The sequence below is a fragment of the Thunnus albacares genome, chromosome 18 (genome assembly GCF_914725855.1).
Source record: "Thunnus albacares chromosome 18, fThuAlb1.1, whole genome shotgun sequence".
In the NCBI taxonomy this organism is placed as follows: Eukaryota; Metazoa; Chordata; class Actinopteri; order Scombriformes; family Scombridae; genus Thunnus; species Thunnus albacares.
This window is the reverse complement of record NC_058123.1, coordinates 4,671,575-4,696,864: the sequence shown is the minus strand read 5'-3', so window position 1 is coordinate 4,696,864 and position 25,290 is coordinate 4,671,575. Positions and strand designations below refer to the sequence as shown.

General features: G+C 39.1%; 1 protein-coding gene across 1 annotated transcript in view; it reads left to right on the top strand.

Moving 5' to 3' along the window:
• rasgrf2a (Ras protein-specific guanine nucleotide-releasing factor 2a) overlaps nucleotides 1-24,450 on the top strand; it is a 43,160-nt gene extending 18,710 nt beyond the window's left edge. Inside the window, exons 3-29 of the mRNA XM_044333469.1 lie at nucleotides 1,755-1,861; nucleotides 3,987-4,134; nucleotides 4,471-4,560; nucleotides 4,639-4,892; nucleotides 4,975-5,054; nucleotides 5,561-5,754; nucleotides 5,860-5,969; nucleotides 6,049-6,167; nucleotides 8,311-8,474; nucleotides 9,074-9,140; nucleotides 9,230-9,366; nucleotides 9,444-9,526; nucleotides 9,614-9,862; nucleotides 10,076-10,168; nucleotides 10,258-10,769; nucleotides 13,890-14,015; nucleotides 14,147-14,236; nucleotides 14,622-14,728; nucleotides 17,223-17,335; nucleotides 18,384-18,444; nucleotides 18,849-18,952; nucleotides 20,986-21,070; nucleotides 21,926-22,123; nucleotides 22,204-22,283; nucleotides 22,392-22,509; nucleotides 23,772-23,840; nucleotides 23,966-24,450. Of these exons, the coding sequence (XP_044189404.1) occupies nucleotides 1,755-1,861; nucleotides 3,987-4,134; nucleotides 4,471-4,560; nucleotides 4,639-4,892; nucleotides 4,975-5,054; nucleotides 5,561-5,754; nucleotides 5,860-5,969; nucleotides 6,049-6,167; nucleotides 8,311-8,474; nucleotides 9,074-9,140; nucleotides 9,230-9,366; nucleotides 9,444-9,526; nucleotides 9,614-9,862; nucleotides 10,076-10,168; nucleotides 10,258-10,769; nucleotides 13,890-14,015; nucleotides 14,147-14,236; nucleotides 14,622-14,728; nucleotides 17,223-17,335; nucleotides 18,384-18,444; nucleotides 18,849-18,952; nucleotides 20,986-21,070; nucleotides 21,926-22,123; nucleotides 22,204-22,283; nucleotides 22,392-22,509; nucleotides 23,772-23,840; nucleotides 23,966-24,061 (3,654 nt within the window). The 3' untranslated portion in view covers nucleotides 24,062-24,450. The remainder of the gene's footprint in view (nucleotides 1-1,754; nucleotides 1,862-3,986; nucleotides 4,135-4,470; nucleotides 4,561-4,638; nucleotides 4,893-4,974; nucleotides 5,055-5,560; nucleotides 5,755-5,859; nucleotides 5,970-6,048; nucleotides 6,168-8,310; nucleotides 8,475-9,073; nucleotides 9,141-9,229; nucleotides 9,367-9,443; nucleotides 9,527-9,613; nucleotides 9,863-10,075; nucleotides 10,169-10,257; nucleotides 10,770-13,889; nucleotides 14,016-14,146; nucleotides 14,237-14,621; nucleotides 14,729-17,222; nucleotides 17,336-18,383; nucleotides 18,445-18,848; nucleotides 18,953-20,985; nucleotides 21,071-21,925; nucleotides 22,124-22,203; nucleotides 22,284-22,391; nucleotides 22,510-23,771; nucleotides 23,841-23,965) is intronic.
• The last annotated feature ends 840 nt before the right edge of the window (nucleotides 24,451-25,290 follow it).

Sequence of the window (25,290 nt, the reverse complement as noted above, 5' to 3'; positions counted from 1 at the left end):
CCACTCAAAGCGCTTTTACACTATAAATCACATTCACACACATTCATACTCTGAATGGGTACAGGGGCTGCCGTGCAAGGTCCCAACCTGCCCATCAGAGGAAACTAATCATTCACACACATTCACACACTGATGGTACAGCCATCAGGAGCAATTTGGGTTTAAGTGTCTTGCTGAAGGACACATCAACATGCAGACTGGAGGAGCCGGGAATCGAACCGCCGATCTTCCGATTAGTGGACGACCCGCTCTACCTCCTGAGTCACAGCCGCCCTGATGTTATGAGAGCTTATGATTTAAAGTTTGATTGCAAAGAATTACAAACAGCTCATAATCAAATATAAAACATATTTGAACTCTGTATATAATGAAATACAATATATTCCAAGTTCTACTTCATTTGTCATTTATACAGAATAACATCTGCACCATGAAATGCTTAAGATGAGACAACAAGATAAACAATAAAGATATAAACAAAAAATAAAGATAAATACAGAAAAACTACGACAGATCAGGAATTTACAGTGTACAAGTGTATATAATAAATAAATAACTGGCAGCTGTTAGAGTAAAAATATATATTATGACTATCAGATACAAATTTAGAAATATTAACTTTCTCTGTCTGCTATTTTTAGATGTGATGATGTAACGTCATTTCTGAACTAAAAACTCTTGAATAAAAAGGAAAAGCAGGCAGATTATCTTATCTAATGCACAGCAAAACACAACATTGCTATTAATTTAATAAGTGATATAAGCAAACATTTTTCTGTCTTGAAATATTAAAGTTTTTAATGTTTTTGTGAAAATGTTTTGACCTTTTATTATTAAAAAGTGGTAGAATTTCTCAACATCATCTGTTATATATATATATATATCTGTTGGTACCAACCTCAGACTTGGCAGAGCCGCTCCTGTAAGTTACTTAATTAGATCATTGGTGGTGGTGCGGCGACGCTGGAGGGGATCTAACCTGCTGCCACACGATGACGGCTCGCAGCTCTTAATGCGTTCTGACAGAGCGGCGGGACGCGGTGCCGTAAAGACAAGCTGGTCATCTGTAACCCCCGAAGCTTCAGGACACTCAATGAGGACGTGAAGCTTTCACAGGATGTCAGGATCTGAATCTGATATTCAGATAAACACATATCATTGGTTTTATATGATTATTCATTTAATTTCTGTTCAGTTGTTGCCATATTTTGATTTGGAATTATATAAGAGAAGAGATGAAGTCCGCTGAAAATGGGTGTTCTTATTGATTTTGTGTTGGCAACATAAGTCGGTCAACCACTCTGGTTCAGACTGAAACATTTTAACCGTGACCGGATGGATGGACATGAACTTGATGATGAATCCCACTGACATATTTTACAATAACATGTGAATTTACTGCAGAACTTCTGAACAACAGTATTACAGATTTAATAAATAACATAAAGGCTTCCTGATATTTGTAGAATTTACTGTAACAGCCTCATTTCATAAACCGGAGTGAGAGAATGTAACAGACAAATCACAAATGTTGGCTTCTGTACTGTAAACCAGCAGCTGTTCTGCTCATTCTGACCTCATGTCATGATGTGTTGTACTGGGAATAACAAGAGAAGAAGAAGAAGAAGAAGAAGAGCAGGACAAGTTTCCTGTGAATCATAGTTTTTCGCAGTAGTTTCTCAGGTCATCTCGTACCTGAGCAGGAAGTCATTTATTTATCTGGTGTTTTTGTGTCTGTTTTCTCTCTAACGCAGCACTACTTCCTGGTGATTTTTGGCCACGATGGACAGAAACCTCTGGAGCTGCGGACAGAGGAAGAGTCAGACTGCAACGAGTGGGTGGAGTACATCCAGCAGGCCAGGTGAGACAGGACGCGACTCTAATACTAACACTAACTTCACTGCTGTTTTTAATGTTTGATTTGCAAAGCACATTTACTCACATACTGTACTTTTTTACTCCACTACATTTATCTGGCGGCTGAAGTTACTGGTTACTCTTCAGATCAGGATTTTACAATAAAATATATGATAAGTTTTTACACTCTTTATTAGGAACACCTGTGCAAATCTAATGCAACAGCTCTGCCACGAATTCTACTTTTATAAAGCTCTTACATTTACAGTTTTTGTTGACATTGTCAAAAAGGAGATAATTCTACTTCATGTTCATTATTTAGGTCGTAGTGGTGCTGAACTGGACATTATCAAAGGTGTTTCTAATGAACAAAATAATAGAAACCCATCAGAGCTGTTGTATTGGATCGTATTAGATTTCACATGTATATAATAATAAACTGGACAGTGAGTGTAAAAACAAGTGTCTAGTTTTGGCTCCTTCATTTCTGCTTCTCAAGGACTCATAATCCCTTTAAAAGTATATTTTTCTTTGTACGTTCAGAAAAAGTACAACATTTCAAAGCCATATTAGCTCTTCATCAGGTCTAGAGGTGTCAAAGTCGGGGCACCTCAAATGCCAAAGAGATAAAATGATCCAATATTCCCCCCAAAACAAACTGAAAACAGATTTGTGTATCAGAACTTTGTTTTTTCTTCTTTCCTCTCCCATTAATCATCTCACGACCCCTAAGATTTCTCTGCTGACCCTTTGGAGGGGCCCGACCCCTAGGTTGGGAACCACTGGACTAAACTAGCTAACTGTATATAAAGTAGTGTAAACTAGCTCCACCTCCAGCAGCTACAACAGTAACATGCTGCTCTAACACTGATGCTTCACTATTAATAATCTAATGATGTCATATATAATAATATATCAGTCAGAGGGACCAAACCACTACTTTTACTTTTCATACTGTAAGTACATTTAGCTGTTGATATTTCTGTACTTTATTAAGTACAGCAGGAATACTTTCTACCATGTAATTAAGTGTTTTATATACTATCAGTAACATGCAGTAGTTGTTATGAGTTGAGGTGTTAAATAACAACAAACTGTTCTCTACTCTCTGCTCGCTCTTTGTGCTGATACACATTTGACATAACTACCACGTGTTATTCCATATTTGAGTGTGTGTGTGTGTGTGTGTGTGTGTGTGTGTGTGCGCACACATGGATGTGTTCTGCTCGCAGCAGTTCACATTTAGGTCACACTGGTGCTGTATTGCTACACTGGTTACATCACAGACTTGATCTCGCCACTCGACCTCTATTTCTCTCCTCTCTCCCTCACCGAGGCTGCGTTTCCTATTTTTATCTCAACATTCAGTAGAAAATCTGATGCACATCAAAAAACCACCTTTGTTTATTTTTGCAGGGTGACATGACGGTCCTGTCTGTGACGAGGACTGCAACTTATAATTATTTTTATCGTCGATTTAACCTGCTGATTGTTTTCTGAATCCATTGTTTTTTTCCATAAAATATCAGAAAATAGTGAAAAGTGTCTGTTATAATTTCCAAAAGCCTGAATTGACGTCTTTAAATGTTCTGTTCAGTCTGACCAACAGTTAAAAACCCCAAATTATTCTGTTTACTATCATATATGACAAAGAAAAGCATCAAATCTTTCAAGTTTTTGGCATTTTTGCTTCAAAAAATGACTAAAACGATGACTCAAATATCAAAATAAAATAAAAAAAACATGTATTTTGCATATATTGTAAAAACTATTGGGTGTATGTAACTGTATATTCCTTGTATAGTATATATAATATAGTTTTTCCTTTTTAATCTCTTCTTTAGTACTACTTTTATAGACTTTGCTCTATTTTATTGCCAAATTGATTATTTTATTCTATTCTAATTTAAAATATTTAAATATTTGTGAATATCTATGTATGTAGCATGTTGGGAGCTACAACTGAATTTCATTGTGCAAACATTTAAAATGAACCTTGAAAACTGTTAATTAACTTTCTGTCAGTTGACTAATTGTTGCAGCTGCAGTCAGTTAAATCATGTCTGTATATGTTTAATTACAGTATAACTCTTCAAACACAATAATCCCCTCCTCTGTCCTCCCTTTAGTTACTCCGACATCATCATCGAGCGTGAGATCCTGATGCAGAAATACATCCACCTGGTCCAGATCATGGAGACCGAGAAGATCGCAGCCAATCAGCTCCGCACTCAGCTGGAGGACCAGGACACTGAGATCGAGAGGCTTAAAGCTGAGGTATGCATGAGTGCATCCACATCTGCGTGTGCATGCATACATAAATCCATGCACGCACACACACACACACACACATGCATGTGCACAGGCGTTCTCAGATGGAGCACACTGCAGATCAAAGCATGCAAATGCATCTGGCATGATGGGAAAACACTTGAGTCAAGAGCGCATGTTTCTCTTAAATGAAAGCGCAGCAGGGCTCCAGCGATTCCTGGACCATTACTTCCTTATCATGCAACGACATATTCGTTGTTTTGATCCTCTAAAGTAGTTTCATGAATATTTTATCCTCGGTGCCAGTTCAGTATTTTCACATGGAGGCTGTTGTTGTGTCAGATTGTAGTGTTGAACAAAGCCAAGGAGAGGATGCTGCCTTACCAGAACAACCAGGAAGAGGAAGACCCTGATATTAAAAAGATCAAAAAGGTAAGTTGTCGGTGTCACTTATCAACACATAAAAAGAAATAAGAGCAAAGAGAGACACCTGGTGCTTCGGCCGTGCAGGTGCAGAGTTTCATGCGTGGCTGGCTTTGCCGGAGGAAGTGGAAGATCATCGTCCAGGACTACATCTGTTCCCCTCACGCCGAGAGCATGAGGAAGAGGAACCAGATTGTCTTCAACATGGTGGAAGCGGAGACGGAGTACGTCCACCAGCTCTCCATCCTGGTCAACTGTTTCCTCAGGCCGCTCCGCATGGCTGCCAGCTCCAAGAAACCTCCCATCAGCCACGATGACGTCAGCAGCATTTTCCTCAACAGGTACGATGGAGGGAAACTTCTCGCAGATATTTTATCTTCCGGTTTAAGAAAAACTCATTCAAGCCGGTTTCTGTTTTTCTAGTGAGACCATCATGTTTCTACATGAAATCTTCCATCAAGGTCTTAAAGCTCGGATCGCCAACTGGCCCACGCTGGTTCTGGGTGAGTCCTGCAGAGTTTGTATGATGTTTACACAGAAAGCATTTCAGCCGCTTGTTTTTAGCATCTTCGTCGTCTTAAGCACATCTGACAGAACAGATACGTTTCTACTTTAATCAATACAGCTGAAACTTGCACCTTACTTTCAGGACACTTCAAGTCTATTATCTTCTGTTTTATGCATGTAAATGCAGATGACCTACACTCAGACATGGAGCCTGAATGCATCATGTGTAGAAACAGACTCAGGACTGATGCTGCTCTGCTAACATGATGCTGAGGCCACACCTGTTTTTGTTTGTTTTGTCACCACACCAAGACAACATTACTTTAACGTAAAACATAAACATAACAAGTCAGTGGTTGATTAATTATCAAAGGCAATTCTCTGGTTGCAGTTCATGCCAGAATGACATAAGTCAAAGACTGTCTGGACAGTAAGAAATCAGTCTAAAAACTGTATTTTAAAGGTTTGTGTGTGGGGTTTTTTTGTTATTTTTCACCCTCAGCGGACCTGTTTGACATCCTGCTGCCTATGCTGAACATATACCAGGAGTTTGTGCGTAACCACCAGTACAGCCTGCAGGTGCTGGCAAACTGTAAGCAGAACAGAGACTTTGACAAGCTGCTGAAACAATACGAGTCCAACGCCGCTTGCGAGGGCCGGATGTTGGAGACGTTCCTCACTTATCCCATGTTCCAGGTAGGACGCACGCTTCCACAAACACACAAAAAAATAACCAACGTATGAAGTATATTCAGACAAACCTGTGTCATCAATCTCTCGTGTGTTTCGTTGATATTTTAGATCCCACGATACATCATCACTCTCCACGAGCTGCTGGCACACACACCTCATGAGCATGTGGAGCGCAAGAGCCTGGAGTTTGCCAAATCTAAACTGGAGGAGCTGTCAAAGTAAGTGTGTGTTTGAGTTTCATGAGGAGGATAGATGAAGGATGATGTTAATGATACTGATGAGCGGTCATGTTGTCAGGATGATGCACGATGAAGTGAGCGACACGGAGAACATCAGGAAGAATCTGGCCATAGAGAGGATGATCGTCGAAGGCTGCGACATCCTGCTGGACACCAGTCAGACGTTTGTCAGACAAGGTGAGCTTCCTCTGCAACATCTGGCTCTCAGTTACTCAAAGACAAATCAGTTTAGTTTTCAGTTTTCACTGTGGATGCTATTCGATGGCATTTTATCAAATCTTATTAGGTTTACCTTTAAAAGTTTGTAAGTAAAAAGGCTAAAATAACTACAGCTGAAAGATGTTTAACCACCTTTTTTGGCTTAGTTAGTTAATGTTCATAACCTGAATATGAGCTGGGATGCATAATGTATGAAATTAAGTGTATCTGACACAGTTAGTGAACAACTGTAACCTTTTGTGCTTCACCTGCTACTTCCTCCAAATACTGAAGATCCTCATCAAGAACTATGAATCTGATCAGATTCAAAGGTCGATCTGATATGAATCAAAGTTTAACTGAGAGATTCTTATGTCTCCGTTCTGTAAAACTACAAAAACACACAGTCTACATGCGGTCATACAGCAGTGTTACAGAGCGACGTGTCTTTTCATTCAAACAGTCTTTTAATAACAGACAGTAGCTGCAGAAAGCACATCAACCACACAACACACTCACTTTTTATTTGAATCGTTACAGAATTAACGTCATTTAGCTACAACTGATCTAATCTGCTGCTGCTGCTGATGTTTGTCATTTTAACCAGAGACACTGACAGTCAGCTGAAAATGAGAAACCTAACCTCTCTATAAGTTCAAGTTCTTCACTGTTCAACACGTTCTCACTCACATATCGACGTTTGGTCAGGACCCCCTTTAGCGTCATTCTCCTACGCGCAGTATCACGGTCACTGTTAAAAAATAATTATATTTTATGGTGTTTACGGTGGTAAAGGTCTGGTTAGGGTTAGGAAAAGATAATGGTTTGGGTTAAAATAAAAAATCAAATAAAAACGGCGAGGTGGTCTTGCACTGTTCTCTGTGCTGATTTACAAGTTTCTGCCAACATCATTACAAGCTACGCACCGACCCCCCCACCTCCTAATAAGAAAGTAAGTCAGCTTATATAAATATCATGTGAAGTAACTTACGTCACTTCAGCAGTGTCGAAATGTTAATATGTTCCATATTAGGGGTGTGCCCGAATACAAATACATTATTCGGCAAAGCACAAATAGTGGGTTTTATATGAATATTTGTTTTATGCAAATATTTCAAAAATTATTTGTTTTTGGGAAGAAAAAAAAACATCAGGGGTAAGTCTCCAGAGACTCTCCATAACTTGTTGTTCCCCTTCTCCTTTCCACAAAGTTAGGTTGTAAAAAATAGTCAATAAATGAAAAGTGCGAAGCAATAATCACCTTTGAAGTTCTTCTACATGTTACACGCTGTGCTGTCTTTGTGTTATGGGTGTATAAATAGGTAGAAGTCTGTCTGCAATGAGTCAATGAGTAAAGTTTTAGCTCAGTCGTCAGCACAGTCGTCTATGATCTGGGAGACTCCAGTTCGAGATCTGGTGTGTGGACCTCCTTCGTAAGGTAGTTTATTCATGAACACTTATTGTAACACTTTAATTTTCTAAAATTAACAGTGTCATAAAAACAAAAACAGGATTTTTTTAAGCCTCTTTCCACTTTTATTCGAATACAAACACAAATCATTTTGCTGCCTCAACAAATACAAATACAAATACAAATACAAATACTGGGCCCTCTGCACATCCCTACTCCGTATTACAGATGTTGAAATGTACATATATCTGTGGTTTGCAGAAACATACAATGCCAACGTTTTATTCTGGTGACCAGGGTAAAATTTGACACCTTATATAGACGTCATCAGTCTCATAACGTCTATTTCAGACGTTGTGGGAGCTCAACAGAAGTCTATCAGACTACCCAGTGCATTAAAAAGTGACACCAAGGGGCCCTGACCAAGTGTCGATATGTGACGAGTTGGGAGTGAGAACAGGCTGTACTGTTACATCTCGTTACAGAAGTGTAAGAGACTGAAAATCTCAGGTTTCAGCTCCTCGACAATGAAGTAAGGACAAAAAGAAAAAGTTAAAATAGTTTTCCAAAGAATGAAAAGACAAGAGATTTGTTACAAGTATCTTACCAACAAGGAAGTGGATCCAAAACAAACCAGCTCTTGGAAACCCGCATCCCTACTTTTCACTCACTCCTGACTCTCTCTCTCTCCATCATCATCATCATCATCAGGATCTCTCATCCAGCTGCCGTCCAGCAGCGAGCGGGGCATGCTCAGTAAGGTCCGTCTGGGTTCCCTCTCACTGAGGAAGGAAGGAGAGAGGCAGTGTTTTCTGTTCACCAAACACTTCCTCATCTGTACCCGAACATCTGGAGGAAAGCTTCACCTGCTGAAGGTCAGTCTCACCTGACTACAGATATTTATGACACAACAAATAATGGAAATAATAACCATCCTAATCACTAACTGACATAAAACAATTGTTAGTCGCCTTATAAGCAGTTCAGAAATGAACATCTTTAAAATAATACAACAAACAAAAACAAACCTTTTCTCAAAGTAGCTCATAATTACAAGAAAAGATCTCATAATTATGAGATCTGGATCATTATGAAACATTAAAGTCTTCTCGTATCAAATCAGTCTATAAAAACATTCCTGATGTGCAGGAAGGTCATTAATTAAGGCTTCAAGAGCAAAATAAGTTTTAAAATCCATCAGTGATGCAGCATGATCACCCCAAATATCACATGAGCTCTTATTATAAACGTCCTGTCATATCTGAATAAAGCCATAAGGAAAATTAAAGGGTAAGTTCACAATATTCCTGTCTTAAAACAAAGACGATGTCATTCAAATCCTCCCAAAAATACCACACAGACAAAACCTTTTCCTTTAAAAAACTGAAACTATTTCCTCTTGAGGTGGTATTTCAGCTCTGTTACATCCAACCTAAAAAACAAAGCCTCCTTTTTTTGTTTTCTCTCCCAACAGCAAGGAGGAGCTTTGTCTCTGATAGAGTGCACTCTGATTGAAGAGCTCGACGCCAGCGATGAAGACTGTGAGTATCTTTTTTTTCTTTTGTCAAATCCAATTTCTGTGACTTCACCTTTTGTTTTTGAACTTATGTGTTATCCATATTTTTTTCAGACAACGCAGCGGGTCAAGGCTTCAACCATCTGGAGTTTAAAATAGTGGTGGAGCCTCCTGATGGTCAGTCCTTCTCCGTTGTCCTCTTGGCTCCGTCCCGCCAAGAGAAGGCCGCCTGGACCAGCGACATCAGCCAGGTGAGCCTGACTGGATGGTGATGATGGTTTTGAACTGTCAAATAAAACAGTTTTCTGATCAAGTCTCTGTGTTTCAGTGCATCGATAATATCCGATGTAACGGCCTGATGACCAGCGTGTTTGAGGAGAACTCCAAAGTTTCTGTGCCGCATATGATCAAGTAAGAAAAGGAGGATTTCTGAGAGTCTGAAGAGTCAGCTGAATACGGCGAACAAACATAAACGTGGTGTTATTTTCCTCCTTTAAGGTCCGACGCCCGACTGCATAAAGACGACGTCGACATTTGCTTCAGCAAGACGCTCAACTCCTGCAAAGTCCCGCAGATCCGCTACGCCAGCGTGGAGCGGCTGCTGGAACGTCTGACAGACCTGCGCTTCCTCTCCATAGACTTCCTCAACACCTTCCTCCACACGTACAGGATCTTCACCACAGCCGCCGTGGTCATCGACAAGCTGGCTGACATCTACAAGAAGCCGTTCACCTCCATACCCGTCAGGTACATGTCGCTACTTCCACCTTCCACCTTCATCAATCATCGTTTGTTTAAAGTTCGTCCATCTTCTTCCTTCACTCTTCATGTAACAGACTCATGCATGGCCGCCATCTTTCCATTCTCACATTCTCGTCTCATTATTCACCTCCTGTCATCCTCTTCCTCTCCTCTACCCTTCCTCCACCGCTCTTCCTCCTCTTCCTGTCACTGTTCCAGGATCGAACAACATTCATGTGATCGTCTGTCCATCATGTCCCTCTGTCCCGACTACAGTCTGAAGATCACGCAGCTCGCACTCGACCAGTCCAAGTAAATACCGATCCGGCGGACTGGTGATTCACTTGCACCAACATTTGTCAGAGACAGAGCTACACATCAACTCTTCCTCTGTCTCTCAGGTCTCTGGAGCTCTTCTTCGCGACCAACCAGGGGAGCACGTGGGGAACCGACCCCTTGAACAACAAATCCCCGAGGCTGTGCCGCAAGTTTTCCTCTCCTCCTCCCCTCTCCATCCCCTCTCGCACCTCCTCCCCGGTCCACTGCCGCAAGCTCTCCCTCAGCTCCCCGATCAGTTCCAAAGCAGGAGCGTTGGACCTTTCCACCACCCCTTCCTCCTCCGCCGCCAACTCCCCCACCTCCAGTCACAGTCCCTCCATCTCCTCTCCGCCTCCCGGTTCAACCAGGCCCCCATCTGGCTTTTCCTCCCCTCCGCCCACCGCCACACGCTCTCCCAGCCTCCCCCAGGCCTCGGGGGTGTCGTCGCCTCCTCCCACCTCCACCAAAGCCCCCCTGGACCTCAGCCGCGGTCCCAGCTCCCCGGAGCTCAGTCCAGCTGCGGCGGAGGACGTCAGCGGAGAGCTGCCTCGCATCGACGCCTTCTGTGGGAAGCTGAGGCGCAGCATCCGCAGGGGTACGTAGCTGGAACGCAGAAGCATATGATTCACACTCAGTCGGTCCCGTATGAACATCAGCACATGAGTGGGCGCACGCCTTACTGTCGATTATGGTTTAAAAACAGGTAAATGCTTTAGAGTTTAGAGCTTTTCTTTCACGTAACACTGAATTTTGAACATTAGTGCCATCTACTGCAAAACGGCAAAGCAACTACTAGTAGGAATGTGATTTATTTATTACTTCACTAACAAAGACCACGCCATTTGAACGTTATAAAAGTAGATTTATTTGGACTGTTGAGCGGGTTCAGGATTGATGAGGAGAGTGTATGGTGGGCTGGATCGAGGAGAGGGATGAAGGGGTTGATTGCCGGGGGATGAATGGGAGCTGAGGGTTGGTCCGGGTCGTGTACGGTGGGATGATGGGGGTCGAGGAGAGGGATGAAGGGGGTCGATGGCCAAATGGAATCACGAAGAGGCCGGAGCGTCTAGGAACCCGGGGGTCGAGACTCAGGGTGGGCGGGCATGTCTCGATGAGCTTTCTGCTTCGTCGTCCCCCTGTGGTTCCTAGAATAGGATGAGAAGAATCACTTATGTGGAAGTATTAACCCTAACGAGCATGTCTTTGATGGTGGGAGGAAACCGGAGTACCCGGCGGAAACCCACGCAAACACGGGGAGAACATGTAAACTCCACACAGAAAGGACCTGAGACGGCCAGTGTTCGAACCCAGGACCTTCTTGCTGTGAGGCATAAGTGTTAACCACTGTGAGGCACTGTGACGCCCATTGTGAGGGTAGAGAGGAGAAGAATGGGGTTTGGGGGGGCCGTGAGAACTGAGACGTACGGGAGAGAAAGGGGTCAGGCACGCTTATATAGGTATGCACAGATGATTGAATTAGTGAGGCACAGGTGATTGAATTTAGTGAGAGAAAGAGGCGTGGTCTTGTTCCTGAACTTTGTTATAATAATAACTCCATTAATATTACTCTTGAGTCTGACACATAAGTGATAGTGGCCTGCCAACCCAAATAAACGAGGGAACAAGAGACATAAATGGGTCACAGTTACCCAACGGAGGAATAATCGTGCTCTTAGATCACCATCTGGCTACAGCTGACAGCTTGTTCACTATGAAAACAGCGGCAGAGCACAGGGGTCGGGAATTCTCTGACAGCAAATTGGAGAGGAGAGAAAGAAAGAAAATGAAGGGTGATAAATCGAGCTCTTGCACGGCGGCTCAAATGCCTCCCGAGATGGAAAAATGATAGATTGAAAGGGGGAAATGGAGAGTCGTCCAATAACACCCAAAACACAGCAGCTCATGACCCAAAGATACACATGAACAACACACTGTCTGGCATGAAAGCTAACTCAAAGGTCACTTGCTAGTTTATTAGGTGCACTAATAAAACTAATGCAGTAAAATACAACAGTCCTACTTTCATGATGATCTGTTTTAGAGATGCAGCGATTTATTTAATGGTAATTATGGAGGCTGATTGGGTCATACTGAGAGGTGTTTCTCATATTTAGTCCACCCTTCATTTAATGGGATAGAAAAACTATAAAAATCAATATAATCCAACACAGAAACAAGCGATTTACGATAAGTTTGTGCAAATAAGAGTTGAAAGTTTGCAGAATCCGACTTGGAAAACTCATAACATTATGAAAATGTTCTTTCATGAGGCCCAACGTGCACAAATAAGGGTGCCTGAGTGCTTTCTAAGCCCTGAATCAGGTCCCTAACAAACTGCTAAACAACTTTATAGAGCTGCAGCGATTTGTCGACAGATAATTAATTGGCAACTATTTTGATAATCCAATAATTGTTTTGAGTCATTTTTTAAGAAAAAAAAAAGCCAAAATTTTCTCCCTCCAGCTCCTCCAGTGTGAGGAGTTGCTGCTTGCTGGTTTTGGACTGTCGGTCGGACAAAATAAGACATTTGATGATGTAACTTTGGACTCTGGGAAACTGGGACGGAAATGTTTTACTGTTTTATGATGTTTTATAGACCATTAACCAAGAAGTTAATCAACAGATTAATCGTTAACCATCATCCTACTGGTTAAGACAGATATCTGCAGTTCAATCAAACCTCATCTCTCCGTCTCGTTTCCTGTCATCTCTCTCTACTGTTTCTATCTAATAAAGGCATAAAATACCCCAAATTATGTAAATACTGTATATATTTTTTTAAAATAATTAGTTGCAGCTCTACTTTGTACCAGTTAATCTAGTTCAGAGTGGGGGAACGTCGGCATTAATGAATGGAGGAGACTACCAGGTTGCTTTGAAGGAAAGTTTAATCGTGTTTAATGATGTTTATGAGCTGTATTATATCACAACAAGTTTTGTTATTGGTGCATTTCCTCTGCAACAGTATCCCTCTTTAAAGTTCTAGCAACTGATATTTCTCATAATGTTTGTTTATTATGATCTTGTGTCTATGTAAACTGTTCTCGGGTCTCTCTTTCATAAAGAGAAGATTTCCTGAATAAATAAATAATAAGATAGATAACTAACCAACTCCTGTTTATACAGATTTAACTCCACGATAAGATTAAAGCAGAATCCTCTGTGTGCACATCAGGACATCTAGAACAGCAGGAAAACGTTCCTTTTGATTATCTGTGATATATTTGATACAGTCCTGTTTGTTTTCAGTTTGTTTTGGCTGAAACAGAACTTATATCGACTTGTCTGGTTACATCATATCATCAGTTGTCCTGTATTGGTGCTCAGATGGCTGCATCAATTAACACAATCAATCAAACTTTATTTGTATAGCACTTTTCGTACAGGTTAGTGCAATTAAAAGTGGTACAAAGATGAGACTAACAAAATAAAAGAAATTAAAAAAAAGATCAACATGTAATAAAACCAATAAAATGAATTTAAAACAAAATAAAATAGAAACCTGATAAAACAGATAAAAGACAATGACAAATAAAATAGAAAAGATGGAATAAAACATTGAATGAATATAATAAAGTAAATGATTAAATGAAAACATTCAAATCAAAAGCTAACGAGGTCTTTTTAAAGTTTATTGTATGTTTAAAACTGCTCTCAGATCTTCAATATAATCAATTTAAATGTTTAATATGTGACTTTTTTTCCCGCCTATCAGCTGTTCTGGAGTCAGTGTCTCTGGACAAGTTTATTCCTGAAGCTCCGGCCAGCAGCGAGCCGGGCGACATGTCTCCCTGTCGCTCACCGTCAACGCCGAGGCATCTACGCTACAGACAGTCAGGAGGTACAAACACACACACACACACACACACACACACACACACAGATACACACTTTATACATACAGTAACATACTGAGCAGACATGTGCATGTGTGTTTCATACTGTTTTTTAACGTCTTTGCCTCCTTGTCAGTCACGTCAGGGGAGAACTCTCGCTGTACGATGTCTCCGGCTTCAGCGTTCGCCATCGCCACTGCTGCCGCGGGACACAGCAGCTCTCAGGGTGAGCACGGCAAGCCATGAAGGTCAAAAGACACACGTTTGAGGGAGGAACTGTTGTTTTGTTGTAACTTCTACAATCACATAACAATTAAATGCTCTTAAGAGGCAGTTAAGGAGCAGGAATAACACGAAATCTTCTGCAGTAAAGAGTTTGTTATCATCTTAATAGTTTGAGCAATTATTTTTCAGCACCAGAGTCTTTGTTTTGTTTGTCAAAAGTCAGATGAATCAGCAGCTGCAGTGTTATGATTCTGAATATTTCACGCGTGAGTCAGGAAGCAGAGCCCCCGTTAATGCAGCACAGTTTAAAAAGAACTGGCCATGATAGAGTTAAAGGTGCTGCCTGGATTAATCTTTCTTTTTTTTTTTTTTTTTTCCTGCTTTAGGTTTTAGTAATTCGGAGAAATCCTGTGACAAAGAATTCATCATCCGCAGAGCTGCTACCAACAGAGTTCTCAATGTGCTGCGACACTGGGTTTCCAAGCACTCCCAGGTGAGTCAACTACCTGCGTTTCAATCAGGTGAATGTTATTTATTGAGCATGCACGAGAGATGAAAGTGAGAGTCTTTGGCGATTAGACCTCATCGTGAATGATATCAGATATGAAAGTGAGGGGGAGGTGAAGGCGATGGAGTCCAGATGGAGTCTAAGATCTTGATGGTGAAGGCAGCGGATGAGGTGGTGATCAGGAATGAAGAGGAGAGGAGCGAGCTTCGTGGCCGTGGAGGTGGACGGGGGGCGGAGGAGGGTCGTGACGACAACTGACAGCGACAGAGAAGGGAACAGATTTAAAGTTTGACAGCTAAGTCGTGGTTGGCAGTTAGAGATTGTAGAGGAATGAATGGTTAAAGATAGTCTTCCTGCCTGAAGCTCCATAATCCCTGAAATTCCAACTCGATATACAAGACTATCTTCAACTTTTTACGCATGTTCGTTAGCCCTGAAAGTCTGCATCTGACCCAAACCTGGACAGGAAACTCGTTAAGCAGACCTCTCGGTGTCTGTCTTTGTGTCACCACCCGCCGTGTCGCCTCTCCTGTCACTCTTTCCCCCCCTGATGGAGGTGCTCTTTGCTCTGCGTGTCTTTTCTCCCACATGCAGAAAGGTCAACATCCTCCCCGGGGATCCTGAAGGACTATCGTTTTCATTGAAGATTATATAAGATGCTATTTTTATACCTGGATGTTGTTGCTTTAAAAATGAATGTTAAGTCTTTTGTCATATTGATAAACACAGTTCTGGGTCAGTGCGGGTCTGCAGACAGTGAAAGCAGTGATTGTGATGAGCAGTTATTTACCCTCAGTGGGTAAATAACCTTTAATATAAACAGCAGTTAGTTTGACAAAAACATTGATTTTGTTTCTTTTAAAAAATGAAAAAAGCTTCGGAAAACTGTCTAGAGCTGCAGTGATTAGTTGATTAATTGATTAGTTGTCAACTATTAAATAAATCGCCAACTATTTTGATCAACGATTAACAGTTTTGAGTCATTTATTTAAGAAAAAAAAAGCTCAAATTCTCTGATTCCAGCGTCTGAAATGTGAATATTTTCTGGTTTCTTTAGTTCTTTATGACAATAAACTGAACATCTGGTTTGTGGACAAAACCAGATGTTTGAGGATGTTATCTTGGTCTTTGGGTAACAGTGATCGACACGTTTCATTTTATAGACCAAACAACTAATCGATTAATTGAGAAAATAATTGACAGATAATGAAAATAATCTTTAGTTGCAGCTCTAAAACTATCTATAAAAACAGTAAACTGAGTTTTGGTTGTATTACTCTTCACTGTGTTCTTGTTATTGATCCTACAGTTCCAGTCTCGTTTTCTGGCCACTGACACACATTTTTATCATATCTTACTTTGGTAACGTTTTATTTACAGCCTGTAAATTACCATTAAATATTTTATACATACAGGATAAGAAAACAAAGAATCCTGCACACCGTCCATCACTTGTACTCACTATATTAACAACATTTTGGCCCTCAGACCTTCAGTTCATTAAGATAAAAGCTGCCAAACAGAGGATGCCAGCAACACTAAATTAAGGTCAATGAGCTTTTCACATATAAACAAACTGAGCTCTTCCAGTTTTAAACAAGCAATCACAGTCAATTTATAAATATTATGAGAAGTAAGTTCATGTCTAAGAATTTTGTCCAGGTGCGTCATCTCATATTCTTTATTATTAATGCCTTAAATAAACTTAATAAATACCAGATATCGGTTTGTATACAGAGACTGTTTCAAGCTTTGTGTGTCATTTCTTTACCTCTGTTTTTGTCTACAAGATGATGTAATTGTAGTAAAAATACACCAACTGGTTTAAATGTCCTTTAGAGGGCGTCCTTTCCACGTCCACGACAGTCACTGTGACTGTAAATGATTAGGAGTTTGGGGGATGGGACTTTTTTTATAAACCTTTAGAAATATACTCTGTATATTTTTCATGTCAATTATATTGTAGATCAAAAATATTTTAAAATATGTGTAATTATTATCAGTATTAAATCAAGCAAGATATCTCTGAATATAGACTTTTATAGGACAATCTTAGATATTCTGCTCAGGTCAGTGTTTCTGTAAGTGTGAAACTATAATCATAATCTATAAATGTCACTCAGCTGTTACATTTACAAACATCCAGTCGATATTAGACTGATTGTTCTGACTTTGACCATCTTTAAATCCAGTTTAAAGACTTTTATATTCTAAACTTATTAGTATAGTATTCTATACTACTCCTCTATAACCATCTTACATCTTTACCTCTCCTGTGTTTATGTCTCTCTTCTAACTTTTTTGTATTTCTTTTACAATTTTAATCTTTTAAATGTGCATTTTAACGTTTTATGCTGTTTTTCTTTATTAATGTTTGAATGCATTATGTAAAGCACCTTGAATTACCCTCATGTATGAAATGTGATATATAAATAAACTCGTCTTGCTTTAATAGTTAATAAATGTGTTTATCTATCAGGACTTTGACATGAACAGTGAGCTGAAGATGGGGGTGATCGGACTCTTGGAAGAGGTGCTACGAGATCCAGACCTGATGCCTCAAGAGAGGAAAGCTACATCGAACATATTAAGGTACAGTCGTCACTCTAAAACCTCATCCATCCATCCATCCATCCATCCATCCATCCATCCATCCATCCATCCATCTATCCATCCATCTGTCTATCCATCCACCCATCCATCCATCCATCCATCCATCCATCCATCCATCCATCCATCCATCCATCCATCCATCCATTCATCTCTCTGTAGTGTTTGGTAAAGTAAATGGAACAAAAGTAATAACAATATAAACTTTTGGAGCCATTTTAAACAGATTCAATCTTTTGGTGACTTTTATGAAAAGATTTTGTCAATTTAATAGTTGTTTTAATTGTTTGTAGTATTTCATCATCACATATAGCCAATTTTAATTATTCAATCTTATCATCTAGAAGCTGTTTTAATCTGGTTTTGTTTTAAAGTTGTTTTAAGTTTAAATTTTACATTTCTAATAAATTATTTTTGTTCTGATTTTACATAAATCATAATAAAAAGATGTAAATTTAAACATACAAAATATATCTACAGTACTAAAAGTTTGGACACACTTTCTCATTGAAGTGAATGGGAAGTTGTGTCCAAACTTTTGACCGGTACTGTAGATACTGTCTATAGAAAAATGTACATTTAAACAGAAACCACACATAGTTCTAAAAACTACTCAACTCTGTAAACCACTGACTCTAAACTTCATCTTATGGTCTTCTCATGAACGCAAATAATCTTGCTTTTAATTTGACAAACTTACATTATTAATTTCTAGTTGACATTGCGGGTGTATGTGTTGTGCTGTTGTGTGTAGTTTTGCATTTTGTATGATGTGATTTTTGCTGTTTGTTATTGTGCTGTTATATGTTTTAATTGTAAAGGACTGCAAATGAAAATTAGCTTTAAGCTAACTCTGGTGCAGTACATCAAATATTAACATTTATGTTTAACACTTTACATGGTCCCAATAAATACATAAATACAAAATACAATGTGCAGTATGTTATTTTTTTTTATAGTGTTCATGAGTACCATTATGAGTACTACAGTAGTACTGTGGACACTTGACAGTATCTGTTTTGCTCTTTAGTGCCCTTTCTCAAGAAGAACAAGACGACGCTCAGCTGAAGATAGAAGACATATTACAAATGGTTAGTATTGCCACACGTTTATTACCACACACAACTTAACAAAAGGAATTCAGTTATAAAAATTTCACTCATAAAACACACAGTATTTGCAGCGAGTAAACCTTTTAAGCCATTGTTAAAACAATTTATCTCCTGATTACGGAACAGAAAAGCTGTCCCCTCCTACACTTCATCGTGGTAAGAATAACGTTCATGTTATGAAGAAGTTCCTCCCTTAATGAAGCTGTAATTAAACGTAGTGTCACAACCCTCATTAAAACATCTACAGTCATAGCTGGATTCCAAATATGTGACGTTAACTTAGTGTCTACGTGGTATTGTAGTTATTTGAAATAGTTTTTTTACATTTCGTACTTATAAAAATGAAAAAAATTAAAATTATGTGTGTGTTTGTGTGTTCCCAGGCGGAGAGTCCTAAAGCGGAGTGTTTTGAGACTCTCTCAGCCATGGAGCTGGCAGAACAGATCACACTACTGGATCACATTGTTTTCAGGAGTATTCCCTACGAGTGAGTACATCAAACCCAGTCTGAGTCTGGTTTATTGCCAAATAGGTTTACACATACAAGGAATTTGCCTCGTGGTGTTGTGGTGCATAACAAAAAATACAAGGTAAGACAGAATACAACTACCATGAGTCAAGTAATAAATAATATAAAATAGTAATTTACAATAAAAATATGTAAAATATATTACAAATTGAAGAGCTGCTAAGAGTTTAAAATGGAGAGAATGTAATGTTCACAATATAAACAGTATATGCAAATGTGCAAATACTAATAAATGCAGAATTGCGTTAATGATACTGTAAATGTGGTAAAGCTCATCTAACATGAAACACCATATTATAAAAGACACAATAGGCAATGTAAAAGTAATGAAAGACCAAAGGATTGGTTTATCATTTTAATATACAATTGAGAAGTGAGATTATTACATTTTCTCATGTTCTTTTGTTATTGTTGAGAGGCCCCACTGGTCTTCTCTACCCTGTTTCATCCCCAAGAAGGTAAATCTCTGTGTCTTGCAGTAAACAGGACAGTTGGGGGGGTCAAAGGCCACATATGGCTTGAGACTCTTCCTTGATTTGTGTCTTAAGGTGATGTGGCTCTTAGTTAACATACATGTGCATGTAAATGTACATGCACATGTGGCTCTCTGCCATTGGCTGTAATCCATAAGATAATATTCATTGACCAATCACAGATCATTTCTCTGTTTCTTCTCTAACTATAACAGGATAGGGTTGCTTTCTGCTCGCTCAGACGAACTGATGCAAATCTTTGTGTGTTCTGTCTCTTTATTGTACAATAATATTTTTTAATCTTCAACCCAGCAGTGTTTTGTGTTTTCAGATCATTTCCACTACAGCAGCTTAAAGATAAACATTTCATTTAATTAATTTGATTGTTATTTATTTATCGACTATGAAACCCGCACCCACAGATGATGTGGTAAATAATATTAACTCTATTACAAGATAAACCATTTGGTTAGAGCAAATTGGTAGAAATAAAACTGTAACATGTCACAGTCTGATATATTGTAGCTTATCTGTCATCCAAAAAACTTTATTAAACACATAAACGAGCCATTCTGTTGCATCAGGTGACATATTCCGTCACAGTGAATATGGCGAACACACCGAGTTACTGAAGTTAAATAGATGAAAGACTTGGCGTACATCAGGTTAATGTGTGAACCGCTACCATGCAGGTCATGACACGTGGACCAGGGTTGAATAACAGGACTTGAGATCTTGGTATTTCCCGGGAATTCTCGCCAAAATTTGTTGTTTTTTTCTGGGAGAAATGCCCGCAGCTTCTGGGGAATTTTAACGTGTGTGTGCTTGTGTTGTCTGTGTACACCCGCATGTTCACACTTTGAAGTAGATCATACATAGAGGCTTCTGCACGACTGTGTATTCTGACCTTTATCCTGCCTTTATTGCAGTAATACAACAACTTCAGCTGATGTTATTTCTTCAAATTATTTTTCATGTTAAAATGGCAGTTTACATTTACAGATTTTGTACTCTGCTTTGTTCACTTTATCTAAAAATACATATTTTACAACACACCTGAACTTTAAACTGTACACATATGGTTGTTCTACTAAAAATATTACCACATATTCAAACTAATATGAAAGAATAATACCAGAAAACTAGAATAAATATGATATTATGATTACTTAATGATTAATTGAAAATCTACATTTGTGTTTTTTTAATTATACTTCGTATATCATGAGAAATCTAGAGAAACCCAGGAAACGAGTGATATCTTCTCAGGAAGGGAGAGCAGCTATAATCAATATCTTTATAATCATGTGTTGAATGGTAAACAAATGATAATGTTGCTCCTTAACTGCTGGAAGTGGAAATAAGCAACTGTTTGCTAACAAGTTCAATATATCAAGTTAAAAGGTGGCGATTCGCAACTTTGTTTCTGCTGAAAACAAGCGGACAAAAAGTTATTGCAGGTGTAATGTGGCCAAACAGTGAGTCTGACTGTACTGGGTGATGTTTCGTATCCTGCAGGGAATTCCTTGGTCAAGGCTGGATGAAGGTCGACAAGACGGAGAGAACTCCATACATCATGAAAACCAGCCAGCACTTTAATGATGTAAGACTCCCCATCATGTGTCAATGTGATAAAGTACCTTGATTTCTGTTTTTTTTTATTAACTGGATCAGCCAAGCTTAGACATTTCTATCTGGTTATTTTACCTATAAACTAAACAAAATTGAATTTTGGAAAAGTTATCACATCATGATGAATATTGATATTGTCATACAGTCTCTTTTGAGATTTATATCCGTAGTTGTCACCAAAGTTTTAAATCTTACACACAAGGGCTTTAACATATGTAGTTTTTTTCAAAAGTCTGACATAATGAGACTTCACATACTGTAAAAATAAAATCACACGGACATACAGTTAGTTCTACCTGGTGGTAAGACTTTGTATCCGCCTATTTAGCCTTTATAAGCAGTATATAAGCATTTAATTAATGATTTATTACACACTAGTTGTAAGTAAGTGTTTGACTATTTGAAACAACTATTATAACTTCTCCTATTTATATTATAACAACTGTATTTTACTATGTTGTCAGTTATTATCTGTTATACAGCAGCAAACACTTCTGAGTGTCCACAGGAGGAGTTACAGTTGTTGACTAATACATTAATAAACACTTATATCTGCTTACAATTACATTATGGTGTGTTACAAACCATTTATTAACTCTTTATATACCACTTATAAATGCTAAATAGGGGGATTTGAAGTGTTACTCTTGAATCAACATCTCTAAAACTGTTTTAACAAAAACTTAACATTGTTAGACTGCATTATTTTTATGTAGGTGTACCTAATAAACTGGCAGCTGAGAGTAGAGTATTTGCTGATGAGGAGAAAAATCTCTTTTTGTGGTCTTTGTAACACTGAAGTCTCCCTCTGATCTTCTCACCACAGATGAGTAACCTGGTGGCGTCTCAGATCATGACCCACACTGACGTGGGCTCCAGGGCCAGCTCCATAGAAAAGTGGCTGGCAGTGGCCGATATCTGTCGCTGCCTCAACAACTATAACGGAGTGCTGGAGATCACCTCCGCTCTCAACCGCAGCGCCATCTACAGGCTGAAGAAGACCTGGGCCAAAGTCTGCAAACAGGTTGGAATCCATTCACAAAAAAGGTTGTTAAAAATAAAACTTTCTCTGTGCACCAAACTCAAGATTTTCTTGTTTTCTAGACAAAGTCGCTCATGGACAGGCTGCAGAAGACGGTGTCCTCAGAGGGGAGGTTCAAGAATCTCCGAGAGACGCTGAAAAAGTAAATACTTCTGATTCCCAGTAAAAAGTAGAGTGATAAATGTGTAAATGCAGTTTCTTAAAATCAGTCTAATATTATGTGTAATGCGCTGTGTTTATATGTGTGTAGCTGTAACCCTCCATGTGTCCCGTACCTGGGCATGTACCTCACTGACCTGGCTTTCATTGAAGAAGGAACACCCAACTTCACTGAGGAGGGCCTGGTCAACTTCTCCAAGATGAGGATGGTAAAGATATACACTTTCCCTGCTCCTGTTCTTTTATAATCCTAATTTAGACCTAAATTGACTGTTTGCTAAACTCCTCCCCTGAACAGTGAATATCCAATCATAACTTTACAACCATGACAGAGCACTGCAAGCCAAGGTTTGGATTCCTCCACATGTGGAAGCATGGGGCTGTAGAATGAGCAGTACTTTTTAGAGTACTTCTACTTTATTTTGACTTTTAAAACTCTATTTTGAGAGTTTTAAGGGTGGTGTCTTTGTTTATCTTTTCCAAAACCAAAAACACATGAGCAAAGAAGTGGATTTAACAGTGCGTTTATCTGCTCCAGTGTAAGTGTTACTGTGTCTGGCTAAATATACAACCTACATTAGTAACAGAATTTTACTTCCATGGATCACATCATTAACTAATTATCATTACATTAGTTTGTGGGGTTAAAAAAAGTTCATGATCAGCAGCCTGCCCTAGATACTACCAAAGTTTAGGCTAATATAAGTCGCTTTATACAGCAACCCTAGCTAATGTTATACCATTACATTTGCCAATCACACAGGTTCGTCCTCACCCTAAAATAATTTTCGTAACCTTAAAAATGAAAGCACACGGTTTGAAAGTATGAATAAGTATATACATATATATATATATATACTTATATATATAAAATCTTACATTTTTACTTACAATGCTAGGACTGACTAGCTCTATCTGGAAATACAAGAATAGCGCAGTCTTCAACATGGATCATCAACTAGCAAGGATGCTAACTTTTAGCCTGGGACATGTAGCTTTAGCCTCAGTTTTTAGCATGATATCATGTAGCCATCGGGTGAATATTTAAGACTTTTTACAAGATTTTTCTTTTAGAACAAGTCTGCGGGAAGCATCAAAAAGTCAGTGTGAGACTGTGTTTTCAATCAACTCAGTGGAGCTAAAGTTAGCTTAATTAGCTAGCAAGCTATAGCGATAAAATCTGCCTGCAACAGTTGTCATTTCAACCGTCAGATTCGTGCATTGTTGCCAAATCAAAAGCTGCTTTTTCCTTCCACCATCTGAAATTTACAACTCAGTGTTTCAAAAATACTAAAACTTTTGGTTGTAAATATGCAACGAAGGGCAGCAGGGCTTAGCAAATGGTAAAATGACTAAGTTGACTATTAACTTTTTATAACCTTTAATATTCCAGGACATTATCTGTTTTACGATAGAGACCTGGCCAAAATGGCAGCATTAACTCTTTCTCTCTCTGTCCCTGCTTTCTCAGATTTCTCATATTATCCGTGAGATTCGTCAGTTCCAGCAAGCACCTTATAGGATAGAGCATCAACCAAAGGTGTGTCTAATAAAATGACTCGCAACTCCCTTTACCATTACATTATTTGTGCAATATGAGTTGAGTAGAATTTACCTATTAACATAAAATATCTTCTCCGTCTTCTCCTTTTTACCTTTTTCCAGGTGACTCAGTTCCTCCTGGATAAGACGCTGGTGATGGATGAAGACACCCTCTATGAACTCTCACTGAAGATCGAACCTCGAGTACCACCTGGCTAATTCTAACTTTCATGCACAAACATATTCACACAGACACAATATACATAATTTCCAGCTACCAGTATCAACACGCATTAACCGAACTTGAGATTCATTCCTAATAAAGCAGGGGTTGTTACATAAAACACCACCAGTTTATTGTGCTTAGGAAACTCAGGAGAAAACGTGCCTTGTTGTATGAATACCTGATGTGTAGGATTTAGTAAACAGAATGGACTGTATAACACACACAACTCTTTGCCATACAATCGTACAGTTATGACTGTAGAGACAACCATGTTAGCTTCTAAACATGGAACTAGAAAGTAACCAGTTGCTGCTATCATACTGTAAATACCAAACAATCTGCCTCTGTAGTCTTGCACATAAACATTGTCAGATAACTTTTACTTTATTTGTATTATCATGTCCGGATTAACCTGCTTGGGGGACAAAAATGAGCTGCTGGGCCTCTATTAACCTCTTCCTTCCCCTCTCTGTGCATTGTATGCATTTCTATGCTGGAATATTACAAAACCCTGGGTTTGCAGTGTGGTGGTTTGATTAAACACAAATTAATTTTAGGAATATGCACCGTGTAAGCACAGCATTTGCATAGGATGTATTCAGAGAAGTGAATGCTGTATTCCAAGATGGCACCCCAGTCATTCCAATAAAAGTTGCCCACTGAGTATGTTAATATGCGCACTATTATCCTGGTTATGATAATGAGTTTTGAGTATCCAAAAGTTATGTGTTGCACATGTAAACATCATATCCTGGTTTCAGACACCTGGATAAGCTACTGTACCTGGACTATTCCCATAGAAACCAACATGGTGTAGCATGTAAACAGCTGGTCCAGGTTTCTGAAAGTGAAATTAGGCTGAGATGTTGAGGAATCAAGACCCAACTGGACACAGATGATCAGAAACCTGGATACTCTTAGAATCATGTATACAGGAATATTAATAACCATGTTTCTCAAGTTCCATGTAAACACCATATAAATACCAGGCTAAGACTCAAAAACAGGATACCAATGTGCATGTAAACATACTCACTGAGAGCCAAAAATATCCTTCAGGCCTCCATGTCTTTGGGCCTATAGAGTAGGCCTACATGTTTTATGGCTATTTGGGAGCAGCATAATTGAGCTGTATACACAGCACCAACATATTTTTATCTTATGAAGTTGATGTTGTCTATACACACATCCAGTGACATTAGCATTCATATGCCATCTTTGT